A 14,040-nucleotide genomic window follows, 5' to 3' on the forward strand; every position below is an offset into this window, starting at 1 on the left:
TTGACATCCCTGCAGTAGGGTCTGCTCCAGTACAGATGGAGAAGGCTCCACTGCAAATTCCTACCTTGTTCTGGAGAAACCCACAGTCCCATTCCAGTAAAAGGTGCCCCTCCCCCCCCTGCTGGTGGGCTTTGGAAAGTCACCTGGCCTGCCCTGGGCTCTCAAAAAGAGAGATCCTGAAGGGTCTTCCTCCGTTTCCCTCTTTTGGCCAAACCCAAGGGATGATTTGCACCAATTGTCCCTTAAATTGTGGGGGCTTTTCCTGTTCAAGAAGTCCATAAAACTGAAACCTGCAAGTCCCTCAAAGGCATCCGCTTGTGTTGGGGCGAGATGAAGTAAGTTTCTGGTGTGGCAAAACAAAAAGGCAGGGCCTTGGAGCCTTCAAAGCAGGCTGAACTGCATCTCCTCTTTCTGGCTCAGGGTTTGTTGTTCAGCCTCTGCTCCGATGGTCCCAGCCAGTCTCCCCGCTTTGTGGTTGGCCTGCTGGCCGATGGGGCCAACTTTCCTGGAGCTCTCATTGCCAGAGGCTGTGTGAAAGCTACGCTGCTGCTGAAGTTCCTCCTCGCTATACTTGCAAAGCTTCTTGAAGGCCAGACGGAACTTCTGGGACATGAGGTTGTAGATGATGGGGTTGATGGCACTGTTGGTGTAGATGCAGATCCTGCAGAAGAGGACAAACCAGCGGTCCAGGTAGGGGTGCTCCACAAAGGAGTTCACCAAAACCAGAGTCCTGTAGGGCATCCAGAGTAGGGCGAAGAGGGCCACCACCACAGCCAACATCTTGGTGACCTGGAGGAGAAAGGAGGAGCTCAGAGGGCTTCAGAGGAGATGAGACAGCCTTGTAAGGCTAGCCACAAGGCCGGGGAAGGTGGCATGTCAAGCTTTGAAATTTAAGACCAATGCAATGGGTCCTTTGGTCACAGCACATGGTAGCATCTGTCCAGCGATGGCTAATCCCAGAGTGCTAAGCAGACCTGAATAGAAATTGGCTAATATTTCAACTTACTCAGTTGTACTCAAGAGGAATGACAGATGCTTTGTGTTTGCATGGACATCTACAAATGGTGAGGGCGAAAGGAACCCCTGCATGGAGGAGACCCTCTCAAGTGCACGTCTTGTTATAGTTGCAACAGTGATTCTCAACCTTGACAACTTTAAGATGTGTGGACTTCAATTCCCAGAATTCCCCAGCCAGCCAGGGGATTAAGGAATTCTGAGAGTTGAAATCCACACATCTTAAAATTGTCAAGATTGAGAAACACTGGCTTATGAGGTCAAAAATCACAAACCTTCCAGAGTGGTTGCAGTGTTTTTTTCCCCCTCTGCCCCAAATGGACTCTGGAAACTCAGCCAGGTCTGCCCACCTGTTTCCTGGAAGAGACTGGCACTCTGGCTCTTGAACTGCCAGCTCTGCTCTGGCCAACCTCGGTGCCGTTTTTCTCCTGGTTGCTTCGTTCTCGCCAGTGTTCACTGAGGCCAGCGGTGTGGTGCAGGGCATGACTCTGGAGGAGGACTTTTCCAATGAGGCCATAGAGCACAGTGGTGAGCAGCAGAGGTGTGATGAAGAAGAGGGCAAAGTCCAGCAGGTAGATGGGCAGGTAAAGGTTGCGGGAGACCTTATAGCCACACTCCAGCTGCTGGCTGTTGTTAGCAGACACATCCACCAGGAAGAACCAGAGCATGCAGTACACTGAAGTGAGTATCCAAACAAATGCCATGATGCGCTTGGCCCGAGACACAGTGCACATTGTCTGTGCCTTCATTGGGTGGCAGATGGCAATATATCTGGGAAAGAGAGGAAGGAGAGAGAGGGAGGTAAGAGAGCATGTGATCTGAAAGGCAACATGGGAGAAAGAGTCACCTCCATCTAGCAAGGACGTTTAAGCTGATTCCTTTGTCTGGGTCACTTCCTGCCTTGTGCAGAAGGGGCCACTGAGTGGCATCTCATGAAGGATACCATCTCTTGTGTAGCCCTTTGCACAAACACATTTGGGGAGGGTCTACCTGGCCCTCAGAAGGTCCCTTGTTCAATATGCAGCATTTCCAGTTAGAAAGATCAGATACTGAAATCTACCCTTACCTTTCTACAGTGAAAGCTGTAATAGACCAGGAGGATGCATTGATGCCCAGGTACTGAAAGTAGGTAATGCCAAGGCACCCAGCAAAGCCATAGATCCATGTTCCTGCCAGGCTGTCAGAGATGTTGGGCAGGCCAGCAGCCACTAGAACGATCAGATCAGCCACAGCCAAACTAACCAAGTAGCAGTTGGTCGGAGTCCTCATGTCACGGGTGGTCAGAACAATGGTGACTACCATGGCATTGCCAATAATGCCAATTCCACATATGGCAAGCACCAGGAAGACTGAGATGGTCTTGTATTCAAAGATGCTGAATGGGAGACCGCCAATCCCCAAGGAGATGTTGGTGGGGGTGTCTACTTTGCTGCTGTTGATGTTCTCCATGGCCAAAGTTAGAGGAAGACACTGCCTGGGGTGGTTAAAAAAAAAACAAGGTTTCATGAAACAAGGGGCCTCCTCTCCCATCAAGACCATCAGAGGTCTCCATTGGCCAAACAGGGAAGTCCTGGTGACGTGTCAAGCAGATGTTAAGCAGAGGAACACCCAAGTACGATGTCCCTTGCATGTACTAGTCTCTGCCTATCCTCAGTCACAACTGGTTTCAGAAGGCTCTCAAACACCAGCCACACATTAAAACAAAAATGGTAAAAAAAAAACCCCACCTAAAACAGAGGTGAGAAATGTGTAGTTCTCCCAATGGCGCCAATCATCCATTCCTGACATGCTTCCCTTTTGGCTCTAGGAACATCTGGGGGCCACAGGTCCCACTCCTTCCCTGCCCCCTTTGTCCTTCCAGGTCTTCTTCCAGGTTCCCAGAAATTTATTTCTGCGGGGAAGAAAAGCTTGCCACGGAGGTGCCCCCGTCCACGTTCCTGAGCCTTTTCTTTCTTTCTTTCCTTTTTTTTCTGCTTTTTCTTTTTTTTTTTTGAAGTACATTCAAGCACTTAAAGTAATTGGCTAATGATTGGATTAATCCATTTAAAGTGAGATAATTGACCAATTTGGAAGCATTCAATCACTGACAGCTCTTATTGGACACCCTCCTTCCTTGCTTTGTGTGTATGTGTGTGTGTCAAAGAGTGGGTATGTAAGAGAAATGTGAAGGGGGGAGGGCTGCTGTCTTTTGATCTTAAACCTCATTTTAATGCTATCTTTCAGCACTCCCAACTCAATGTGCAAAACCCTACAAAAACTTCAGGCAGCTGGAGAAGCAGGTGGCCTTCCACTGACTGGCTGGTCATGTCAGGAAAAGCAGGGAGAGCAGCTTCCAACCCTGAGAGTAGCTATTTCTTTGGGGCTCCGATTGGAATATTTTTTTCTACTTCACAGTTATTTTTGCTTGGTTTAGATTTTACCCTAGAGTCAAGGACTGTACCTTCCAGGGATACTTCGAACTGAACTAAATTGAACTGAACTGAATTAAATTGAATTGAATACTTTATTTGGCCAAGTGGGACTAGATACACAAGGAATTTGTCTCCGGTACAGATGTGCTCCATGTCCATGCAAAGCAACAGAGACAGTAATAATAACAACTGGAGCACCACTTGAGCACCATCGGCTGTGACAAATTCGCCATCATTTCAATTGCAAAAGGCAGCTTTACTCAGAACGGCTTCCATCCTCCGATGAGATCTGTGACACCATCAGACGTCCACATCTGCCTATCCCAGGTCCTGGGAAAGGACTCAGTAGGTAGACAAAAATGTCAAACCCAGACTGAACATCTGGCTGACTTGCCGCAAATCATCACCATCCCAATAAAAAAGGGAAGCAAAGAAGATAGGGAGGAGAAATGATAATACTACAGCCACACCATGTGGGTTAATAAGCATAGACCTTAGGCGGAACTGTGAGAATTAGGGGTTCAGCAGAATGAAGGCATGAGGGGAAAAGCTGTCCCTGTGTCTAATTGGGGCAAGGTTCTGGAACTGCTATCAAGGAAGAGCGAGCATGGACCTCATTTCACGTTAGACGACTTTCCAGTCATAAATCCAGCTGCTGTTTGCAGAAGCAGATGGAGACACTCACAACAATTGCCCAACATTTTAGCCCCATGAAGCCTATTTGGCAAACCTGCCCCCAAAGCTCTGCTCTCCCTAAAGCTCATTTTCTGTTCCCCCGCTTTTTTTCTGAAGGGAGGGGAGAGCAGAACAACCTAGCTTTCCCAAGCCTTTATGTCGTGACTACACTTCCCATCCCCTACCCTCCATACAACAGAGGGTTCTCCCAGTTGAGGAGGATGGCCACCGTGGTCTGCGATGTTTAGCAGGCGACTGATGGAGAAAGTACGGCTAATAAATAGAGCCTGCAAAATTGCTGGTCTTGGTTTAAAATAAAAAAGTGAAACTTTATTCAGCCAGCCTTGCTAAGAAGGCAGCAGATCATCCAGTATCTGAAAAGGGAGCTTTGGGGGGAGAGACGGATCCCACAAGGATTCCAAGTGGCCAAAGCTCACCATTTTCTCCAGGCTACTCTGCCCAAAAGATGGCTTACTTGAATGCCCTGCTTTGGGATCTGGTTGATCCCCGCCCATCTCTTTGCTTCCCCTCCTCAACAAGGACTAGGAATTCCCCCCTGCCTTTTTGACCCTGACCTGACCCAGGAATCTGCTGCATCTTGAGAAAAATCGGTCATGGACTTTGTAGTCTTTTGAGGCAGGCAGATGACAAACGTACACTCTCCACAAAGGGATGCCTTCCTATCCTCCTTTGCAATCACACACGCATATAAACACAAAACACACACAAACACCTACCTTGTGCCACCAGCAAACTTTTCCTGCAGAACCCGTCTTTTTCATGCACCCCCTTCTGAACCTTCTTGACCAGGCAGAGGAGGCAAGGATGTCTTCCCCCTCCCCTCCCCTCCCCTCCCCCCCACCTCAAGACCACTTTGGTGGAGAAGCAGCAGCTCCCAGAAAGATGCCTCTTCACAGCAGCTGCCTCCAGCTCCTCTGTGCCGCTTGGGGGGGGGGGTTCTGCTCAGGGATGCGATGCGGGGGGGGGGGACTGCCCATCAGCTGATCCAGCTCGCTCCACAGACTAACCTGTAAGCGAGAGACCCTCTCACTGCCTGCGAAAATCAACACAGAATCACACAACTTGCAGAGAAGCGCAATCGGACAGTGGGCAGCAAATCAAAGCAATGCCAGTGTTTTGCTGCTGGGTTTGTGTGGCCACGTTGCCTGATTAGACAGAGGGTGTTTTAGGGGCTAGCAGGGACTAACGGCATAAGGGAGAAATGCTTGGATTTTGATCCATCCTTAAATGCAGAATTTTGTGTAGGCTGATGCATTTTTCAAACTGATAAAAAAGGGCCCCGTTTCCTTCCAGGGTGAGATTTGTGGGATTCATGCTTAGGGAGCTCCCCCACTCCCCACCTTCCTCCCCAGGACATAACAATCTGCAAACTGGAGCCAAGCGCAGAGAAGGTCAGTGGGGTGCCCTTCTTTCATTAAGCCATGATGTGGTTTGCCGTCTGTTTGGCTTGGTAGCCCTAATTCTGCATCCTGTTTTTATCTGCTTTGACATGTCTGATTGTAGCCATCCTGGCCTTTTAATGATAGCATATGGCTTGTAAATTGTTTTAGAATCCCAGCTAATTGTGGCTTAGTTAACAGACCTTGATTTAGCCTCATGTGTGAACCCGAGCATTAAAGCAACAGGGATGCCCGGCATAAGCTTTCATTGAGTGCCAGATCATCAGCCTGGGAATTTGTGCTGAGCCTCAGAAGTGAAGTCAATTTAATCTTTTTATGTGAATTCACTTTTTGTTACACACACAGTATAAACAAAGTGAAGGAAGAAGAATTATTTTGATGCAGCTCCTCTTAAGCAACTGAGTGCCAATAATCTTGGTTGATGGACCAAACCAAGTTAGCCCTGAGGCGTCCCTCAGTTCAGGTGGTGCAATTCCTCCTTGACACTAAGAAATTAATATCTACTATCTCGAATCGTTATTTACTTTAAAATGTGGAAGCAACTGATCTTCCTGTCTTGTTCCATTTTTTTACTGTTTCCCTTTTGAAGTAAGAGGATAAATTTATTCAGTTCAAGAAATGGGAAGATAGAAGATTTTTCTAGAACTGGAGATTTAATTATAGATGGAAAACGTATTACTTCTGAATATACTTTCAGAAGGACCATCATATATACTAACTTGGTTTTAAATGAATGGTGCTCAGTCATTTGAAGGGAACTGATGCAGTATGATTATTGGCAATATTTGGCCAATGGTGTATATCATTTAATATGAAAAGTAATGCCGTCGTTATATAAAATTCTTATATTAAGCCCAAGTTATCATGAAATTTTTAAACTTCACTTGATAAAGCTCATTGAAATTCTTTAAGACCTAAAGCTTAAAGACCTTTAAAGCTCTTTGCAGGCTCTGAAAATAATCTTATTCCACTCAATGTCCATCTCTTGGTAGGATTGTTAGAAAATTGCTCCTAATGATACCAATGTATGCCAGTGTCCTGATAACTGATTATTTGGTTAAATTTTTTTGAAGTACTTGGGAAATTCAAGAGTGAGGGATCCTTGGTGCTCTCCAAGCTTGGTTGTTTTCAAACAGGGAACACCAAGGACCCCTCATTTTAACCCTGAGCTACAAATATTCTCCTTTATTGGTAAATTCAACAGTCTTTCATTCTGTGCATTCAAAATCCATCTTTATAAGTAATGCTGGGTAGGGCTTGTTGCTCATAACAGTGAGCCAAGTATTCCAGAATTTCTAATTCTTGTTCCTCAAAGGGAGTACTTTCAGGTCATGCTTTTGAAGCAACAATTGAAGGAGGTCCTTGGATTTTACTTTTTTCCTTGTTTAGATGTCCATGTGAGGGGGGGCTATGGGCGGATATCTTCCAGTGACAAAAGCATGCAGAGAATGCCAACTGTGGTGCTGTCCCTGAAAGAGGGTGCTGAAAGACGCCAGCAAACACAGATACTGGAAATTTCTGCCTCTGACATTTGCAATGTTTCTTCTTAGTGTTGGGCACGATGCCTGGGCATGAGTCTTCCTACCTGTAGGATCCTGGAACTCTGTCTTAGGAAGCAAATTTTTGTCCCCACCTCTTTCATCTTAGTAAATGGTTCAGCCCAGGTACGATGTATGTATTTGTGTGTGTGTTTTATTAAATCTATATGCTGCCCATCTCACTATCAGGAGTGACTTTTAGCCCAATGAGCATGGACAATGATTGAGTAGTTCTGAGCAAATTAGGGTTTTAAAGGGAATCATGTGAAATTATCTCTCTCTCCCTCTCACTTGATAAAAGGGATGGATGGATGGATGGATGGATGGATGGATGGTAGAGAGAGATCAACAATATATGAAAGGGATGGCCTACCTAATTTGAAAATGATTCATCTTTGTGCTTTCCTTGTGCCAGATGTGGACAGGTTTTAGCTCAAGGAAATGAGTGTCCCGCTATCGATAAAGCAACTAAGACCACGGGGAGCTGGCAGACGGCCCTCCCTCGCTGTTTCATGCCCCTCAGACTCAATCTATTCCACATCTCTTAACTGAACATTCCAACTAAGGTGGACAGCAAATAAATTTAATAAATAAAACTACTGGGGGGAAAAAGATGGAGCATCTACTGTAAATTAAGAAGCATTTTCAGATCCTGCACTTAATGTCCTTACTATTGTCAGCTGGAAGGCTAAAATTCAAAGAATCCAGGGAAACTTGCAGTAAGGTATTGTCTTCCAAAACTGGTATGCTACCAGGTCCTTCAAAAGTATCTCACCCAGTGCAGAATTCCACTCTCTATATCTGGATTTCATGAAAGAAACTCTAATCATACTTCCAGCTCTTGTTCTTTGGGCTAATGAAACAAAAGCTCTAGGAATTCCAGCTCAAACCTAGCAACACTGGATCTCTTTCTTTAATGCATAATGGATTTTTTTCCCTTAAAAATGATCATTTCGGCTTCTGTTCATTTCGTGAGACCTACAGATAATTCTCAGCAGGTCATCTTTGATTTGTTGGTTCGGTTTGAAGATACCACTGCCCCTATATTGTGCAGTACATTCCAGTCCAATGAGGGGAAAAACTGGAAGTTACCTTAGAAGATTTGCAAGAATTAGAAAACCCACTTTTAAAAAATGGCAAACCGGAAATAAATGTTACTTAGGGGAAAGGTCAGGGTCATAGGAAGCTCATTCTGAAATAAATTTCATTGGGTTATGGCATTTTACTTCCAGGAATGTCTCTATAAGGTCACAATTTTAATATAGATTTTCACATTTATAGATATTTAACACCAGTCAGGTGACATCATAGTTTGACGATCATTAGATTCACATCTGGATAACAAGCAGAAGCCCCAGGTTCACCCCAAACGTGTTTCTCTTCAACTAAGCTTTGTCTTTTGTCTAAAAGAAATGGTGACTTATGGGATTTCCAGAAAACAGGCTTTGCAACTTATTACAAACATAATTAAGTGGCAGATTCAAGGATATGGGCTCTTGCTCTTCTGCCTCCAGTGTTTCTTTGATCGTCCAAGGTGTTTAAAGAAATGAGGGCCAAATGACAGCAAGTGGTTGCCTGGTCTAGTGGTTAAGGCACCAGGCTAGACACCAGGAAGAGGCGAGTTCTAGTCTTGCCTTAGCCATGAAAGCTGGCTAGGTGACTTTGGGTCAGTCTCTCTCCCTCAACCCAACCCACCTCACAGGGTTCTCGTGGGGAAGACAGGAGCAGGAAGAAGTATGAGGTACGTTCACTGCCTTGAGTTATTTATAATAAGAACTGAATTAAAACTAACAGACTAGGAATGAATAGCGAGTGGGCTGTGCCTTCTCCGAGGCCCACCCCCACCACCGTAATTTTCATAGCTGATGGTTCTTCCAGAAGAATCTCTGTAGCAAACTGGTCTCCTGTCTCCCCACAGAGGAAATGTTCTTTTTTTTTAATGGGGCTTTCCACAGCAAATATTTCCGCCGCCGGGTTGCCCAGAATAGATCAACTCTGCAACCGGGCTGCACTGCTGGGTCTGAGCTCCCTCTTCTGTCGAGTTTCACAAGCACCTTAATAGGGCCGGATGGCCGAGTTTCTTTCCGAGCAGAGAACTTTTAGGAAAGAGCGTTAGCAACGCTGGATTAAAACGCCGCATCGTTTTGAAGGTCTTTTGAAGGCGGCCGTTGGTGGCCGGAGCTGCCCGACCTGCCAGCCTCGCCTTCTTCTGGCCGCGGCCAGACTGGGGGGCGGATACGGGGCTCTTCCGCTCGGCTCACGGGGGGGAAGCGGGGAGGGCGCTGGGAGCCGGGCGGAAACCCTGCACGGAGCCGGGGGTCCGGACCCGCTGGGCCCCGAGCAAAGACGCGGGTCGGGCTGCCCCGATTCCGCCGCGGGGCTCCGTCGGTGCCCACTCAAGGGATCGGCTCGGGACTTGCGCATCCGGGCTCTCGGCTCCGGCCCTGGAGCAGATCCCAAGGGCAGCGGATTCTGGGTCCAGGAACTCCGCCCTCTTCGGGGACGACCTGGCTGCGGGGCATGGGCATGGTCGTCCCACCGCTGCGGCCGCGAAGGCGCCCAGGCTCCCGTGCCTTCCCGAGAGAGGGGCTGCTGGGGGGGGGGGGGTGCGAGGAGCATTGGGACATTGGCCTCCCACCCGGACCTCTCGCTTTGGTGGGCGCCTCGGGGCGCTCGGCTCCTGCCCGGGAAAGAACCAGGCGCTCTGCACATGCTCAGCCGACGTCTCGCATGCCACCCTCAGGTGCGCGCCGCCACATCGATCGCACCGGTAAGCCCTGCGCTCCCACACCCATCGGACTACGAAGCCCATCCCTCCCGACCGGCAATCCGTGGAACCCGCCAGATTCTCCGGCAGTCCGGCAGCGAACCCGGAACGCGCAGGCGCGCGCTCTCTCCCTCCTTCCGTCTCCCGATTGGCTAAGCCAGGCTTCTAAGGGGCGGGCCGCGCTTGGCTGTCACTTTCCCTGAAGCAACTCCGCCCCCACCCTCCTGCTTCTCGTTGGCCTCGCGCTGCCCGGGCGGCGCAGGCGCACTGAGCAGGTGGGAGGCCGTCGCCGCCACTGGCGGCGTCGCGCGTCCATGACGTCACCCCATGGCCGTCCTGCTCTGCCGCCAGTAGAGGCCTTGTCGCGCGCCCCGCCGCCTCCCGGAGCCGCCTCCCCGCTCCCCCCCGACCCCCTCCCGCTCGGCCAGGTGAGGAGCGGCGGGCCCCGCCTACGGGCCGCGGGGGCCGGGGATGCCGGGGCCGGCGTGCGGCCTGCAGGGAAGGCGCCGGGGACGTCGCTGGTTGTCGCTTCGGGGCTCCTCCGAGGAGGCCCGGCCTGACGCCTGAGCCCCGGGCCAACGAGCGGGCTGCGGCCTCCGCGCCCCGGCGCCCTCAGAGCGATCTTCTGGAGCACTCGCGGGCAACAGGACTACAACTCTCATCCTGTGCAGCCCGCCAGGCCGGATGGACTCTGGGCTCGGCCTGATCCCCCGAAGGGGAGGGCCGGGGGCAACCTTTGCCCTGGCGGGGGCTGCAGCCTCGGCCAGCACGCTCCCGTCCTCCTTGGCCGGGGTGGGGGGGGTCCCTGTTTTGACCCGTGTGGAAAAGGGGTGAGCGGTGCTGGAACTGTGGTCCCTTCCAACGTCTGTGGGATTATATCCCATCATCCCCTGCTGGTAGTAAAGTGGACGGTTGTGTTGACGGGGTGATGGGATGGATTCTTAGCTTGGCTGCAGGAGAGGAGTCTCTGTCTCCCTCTTCACTAACTTTGGATGGACTCATTTATAGACAGATTGCTTCGTTTGTGGTCACAAAGGGACAATTTCTGCTAAAAAATTAAAATCTTGTCAGGAAATAATTGTCAATGAATGTTTTATGGATGGTTTTGACTTACTTCAGCCTTAGATGAAAGCAGCTCTTCTTTGAGAATCTCATCCACCTTCTTTTACTCCTGTGGGCCAGCATTTAAATATGGGATGGTGAAGGGCATTGCAAGCTAAAAATGTTGACATGACAGCTTAACCATCTGTACTTAAGAAGCAGCTATGAATCAACTGTTGTCCTTTATTTATATGAGCCTTTTCTCTGTTACAGACTAGTGGGTCCTGATGGATGTTTCTGAAACACTTGAGCAAACCCCCCACTCTCCCAGTGAGAAAGACGAAGAGGAGGATGACCACCAGCCCTCTGATGACGAAATTCTGAAAGGGAGTAGTTCAGAGCAGGATGGGGAGGAAGGGCAGGGTGCCTGCTTGGGGAAAGGGGCAGACAGGATAACTAGAACATTGAGCCATGGGGAGGAGGAAGGCCTCCCCTCAGAGGAAGAGGAGCGCTTAAGCACCAAGTCTCCGTACTCTGATCGTAATGATCAAAGCCAACCACTCAAGTCCTCCCTGCGCCTTGAGCAAGAGGAAGAGGGGGCAAATGACCTGGGTGATGAAGCTTCCTCAGTCATTCGGGAACTGGACGAGCATGAACTGGACTATGATGAGGAGGTTCCCGAGGAGCCTAGCACTGTTCCTGCAGACGATGAGACTGACAAAGCTGTGGGGGAGGAGGAGGAGGAAGAGGAAGAAAAGGGAGACGAGCCTCCAGGAGATGAAAAACAGCCTACCCCCAAAAGCAACAGTGAGAAGGATGGGCAGGAGCCTACCAGGGAAAAGAAGAAGGAAGAAGATGGAGAAATTGATGATGGCGAGATTGATGTAAGTTCATCTCCCTTCTGCAGTCTCGGGATTGCCCTCTCCCCCGCACCAAGGGTGTCCCTGGGAAAAAGCAGGTCCTCACAACCCTTTGTAATACAGAAAGGTCAATGAAGGGCTGTTTTTCACCCTCCAGTGAATAGGTTTCAACTGCTAAACTTTCCACCGTGTGACCATTGCCAAGAATTAGGAAGCTATTCTGATTCTTTGGTATTTAGCAAAACTTGCGCTCAGAATCCTGGGAGCAGTTGCTGAATCTCCGCATCATTTTCTGTCACTGTACTGGCCAAGCTCCCGCCCCCGATGGCAGTGGAAACATCTGTCATTCTGTAGACATCCAGCTTGGCAAGTGCCCTTGGTCTGGATTGGAAAGGGGTGGTTCTAAGAGCCTTGTAACATCTGAGGCTGCAAAGCAGCAATTGTGTTCCTCCCAGGAAAAAAGAGGGAGACCTGTTGTGATGAATGCTTGAAGTAGGAAGTGACAAGGAAGCTAAGTGCAGATGAGCTGAAACAGCTGGGAAGCTCTGAACCACAGGTTTTCCTGCCTGATGATAGTTAATATCTGTGTTAGATATCAGCTTGTTCAGAAGTCAGAAAGTTTCTTCTGACCGTATGATTCCCTCTGAAAGTGCTTAAGGAAAGCATGACTTTTGTTGACATCTTTGATTATTGCAGGGGTTGGGTGAGGGAATAGAGGGAAGATTCTGAGCTAAATTCTTGGATTGGCACAGATTCTGGAGAAATTCTATTACCATCTTATCTGATACCCTCCAATATTAATTTAGAAGGTTGTTGCAAAGAATGTTCTGTTTTCTTAGCGTTGGCTTTTAGTTCCATGCTTAGTATCCTACCCCAAGTTGCAAGATCTGCTTCACCTTTTTGAAGATGAATTAAGAAGTCATCTGCAGAGTCTTTCCAAGGGTAGATGGTGCTGATGTTATCACAGTTTATTTATTTTTATTTATTTATTTAGAAAATTTATATTGCCACCTGCTCGCACATGGTGACTCAAGGTGGCTTACACAGATATAAAAACACTATATAAAAGAAAGAAAAATAATAATAATCTACTCACCCCGGTGATAACACACATTCATACCAGCCATTTAATGGGCTCCATCCCGCTTTGGGTTCCCTGGGCCTGCTGGCAGAACCACGTCTTTATCCCCCTCCAAAAGAGTGTTAGAGTGGGGGCCAGTCTAGTCTTAGTTAAGCCTGCATGAGAGCAAGAAAGGCAAAGTCCTCTGTGGTTGGGCTGAGGAGAGTTCTGGCAGGAGACAGAAAGGAAGACCAAGTTGGCCTTGAAACCCAAATGTCAGCTGAACTTTCTGCTTGACCGCTTTCAAAGGCATCTCCTGAGGATTAGAAGAGAAAGCTAGCAAGGAGCAACCGAAGAAGTTGGGGAGATCTAGTGTGAGTGTCCTCTTATAACCATTCCCATGTTGAAGAGCACATGGGCTATGGGAATCCATCTCCCTTCTCTGGTTTCTCCTGTTCTTGGATTGCTCCAGTTCCCATGTCTATGGAGATTCTCAAGGAAGTCCAGTTGTCTCCTGAAAAAGCACCTCTAGTTCTCATGGGTGAAGGCCTTCTGTCATTGCAACTTCTGCCTTCTGAGTTCCTGTCTCTCTCTATGTTTTCAGGATGATGACCTGGAGGAGGGAGAGGTGAAAGATCCCAGTGACAGAAAAGTGAGGCCACGTGTTACCTGCCGTTTTTTTGTGAAAGGTACACATTAAAGCCAGTTGTGTCCCTTCCTCCTGAGTGATACCAAGGAACCTCCGTTGACAGCCACTCTTCAGAATCTTGTGGCTTCCATTCCTTGGATGGTTTCTAGCGGTCAGAGGTCGCCTTACACCAAAAATCTCTCCGTGTTCCAATGCTTTAAAGAAGCCCAAACGTGGAGCATCAAGATAGTAGCCCTCCTCCAGTAACACTGTCTCAGCATATGGAAATTTAGTTTTAGCTATGAGCATTGTACAACTATTTTGATCAACATGAATTTAATGCAATTGCCTCCCTCTGCAGCCATGGTTGATTGATTGGCAATCATTTTTTAAAAAACCTTTGGTGTGGGTTCTCACGCAATTTGTGCTGCAGTTTCAATTTTCGAGTATGTTTTATTGTACTCTTTTTTCCGTTTTTTTACTTCATAGTGCAAGCAATGCAAGGAAAACATTTGAAGTGTAAAATATAATTTCTTCAAATAAATCAGACAATGCTCTAGAAGAATCTCCTTCACATAACTCGGTGGTTGAGGAACAGGGCAAGGCAAGAAAGGGGTAGCTTGTG

The 14,040-nt window shown here is 48.4% G+C and overlaps 2 protein-coding genes across 3 annotated transcripts in view; one reads left to right on the top strand and one right to left on the bottom strand.

Annotated features, from left to right (window-relative positions):
- Positions 1 to 381: 381 nt before the first annotated feature.
- LOC120302474 (thyrotropin-releasing hormone receptor-like) lies at positions 382 to 3,255 on the bottom strand. The gene is made up of 3 exons (XM_039330956.1): positions 2,081 to 3,255; positions 1,365 to 1,785; positions 382 to 789 (listed from the first exon to the last, which is right to left on the bottom strand). Exons 1-3 carry the CDS (start codon positions 2,551 to 2,553, stop codon positions 382 to 384), a joined length of 1,302 nt encoding a protein of 433 aa, XP_039186890.1. The 5' UTR covers positions 2,554 to 3,255.
- Positions 3,256 to 10,128: 6,873 nt separating this feature from the next.
- The window catches only part of ZC3H18 (zinc finger CCCH-type containing 18), a 36,108-nt gene continuing 32,196 nt past the window's right edge, over positions 10,129 to 14,040 (top strand). The window contains exons 1-3 of one of the 2 annotated variants that reach the window (XM_039330977.1): positions 10,129 to 10,254; positions 11,141 to 11,751; positions 13,392 to 13,476. In XM_039330977.1, the coding sequence (XP_039186911.1) occupies positions 11,155 to 11,751; positions 13,392 to 13,476 (682 nt within the window). In that variant the 5' untranslated portion in view covers positions 10,129 to 10,254; positions 11,141 to 11,154. Of the gene's footprint in view, positions 10,255 to 10,633; positions 10,657 to 11,140; positions 11,752 to 13,391; positions 13,477 to 14,040 lie in introns of those variants that run through there. The other variant, XM_039330978.1, reaches the window with a different exon arrangement.

The sequence above is a fragment of the Crotalus tigris genome, unplaced genomic scaffold (genome assembly GCF_016545835.1).
Source record: "Crotalus tigris isolate CLP2741 ecotype Arizona unplaced genomic scaffold, ASM1654583v1 scf7180000024433.1590703, whole genome shotgun sequence".
In the NCBI taxonomy this organism is placed as follows: domain Eukaryota; kingdom Metazoa; phylum Chordata; class Lepidosauria; order Squamata; family Viperidae; genus Crotalus; species Crotalus tigris.

Excerpts from the sequence above, each read along its gene's own strand:
- LOC120302474 (XM_039330956.1), bottom strand. The coding sequence starts at position 2,553 with ATGGTCTTGATGGGAGAGGAGGCCCCTTGTTTCATGAAACCTTGTTTT. Across the intron at positions 1,786-2,080 it reads ACAGCTTTCACTGTAGAAAG|ATATATTGCCATCTGCCACC; the intron begins GTAAGGGTAGAT and ends TCTCTTTCCCAG. Across the intron at positions 790-1,364 it reads CAGTCTCTTCCAGGAAACAG|GTCACCAAGATGTTGGCTGT; the intron begins GTGGGCAGACCT and ends TTTCTCCTCCAG.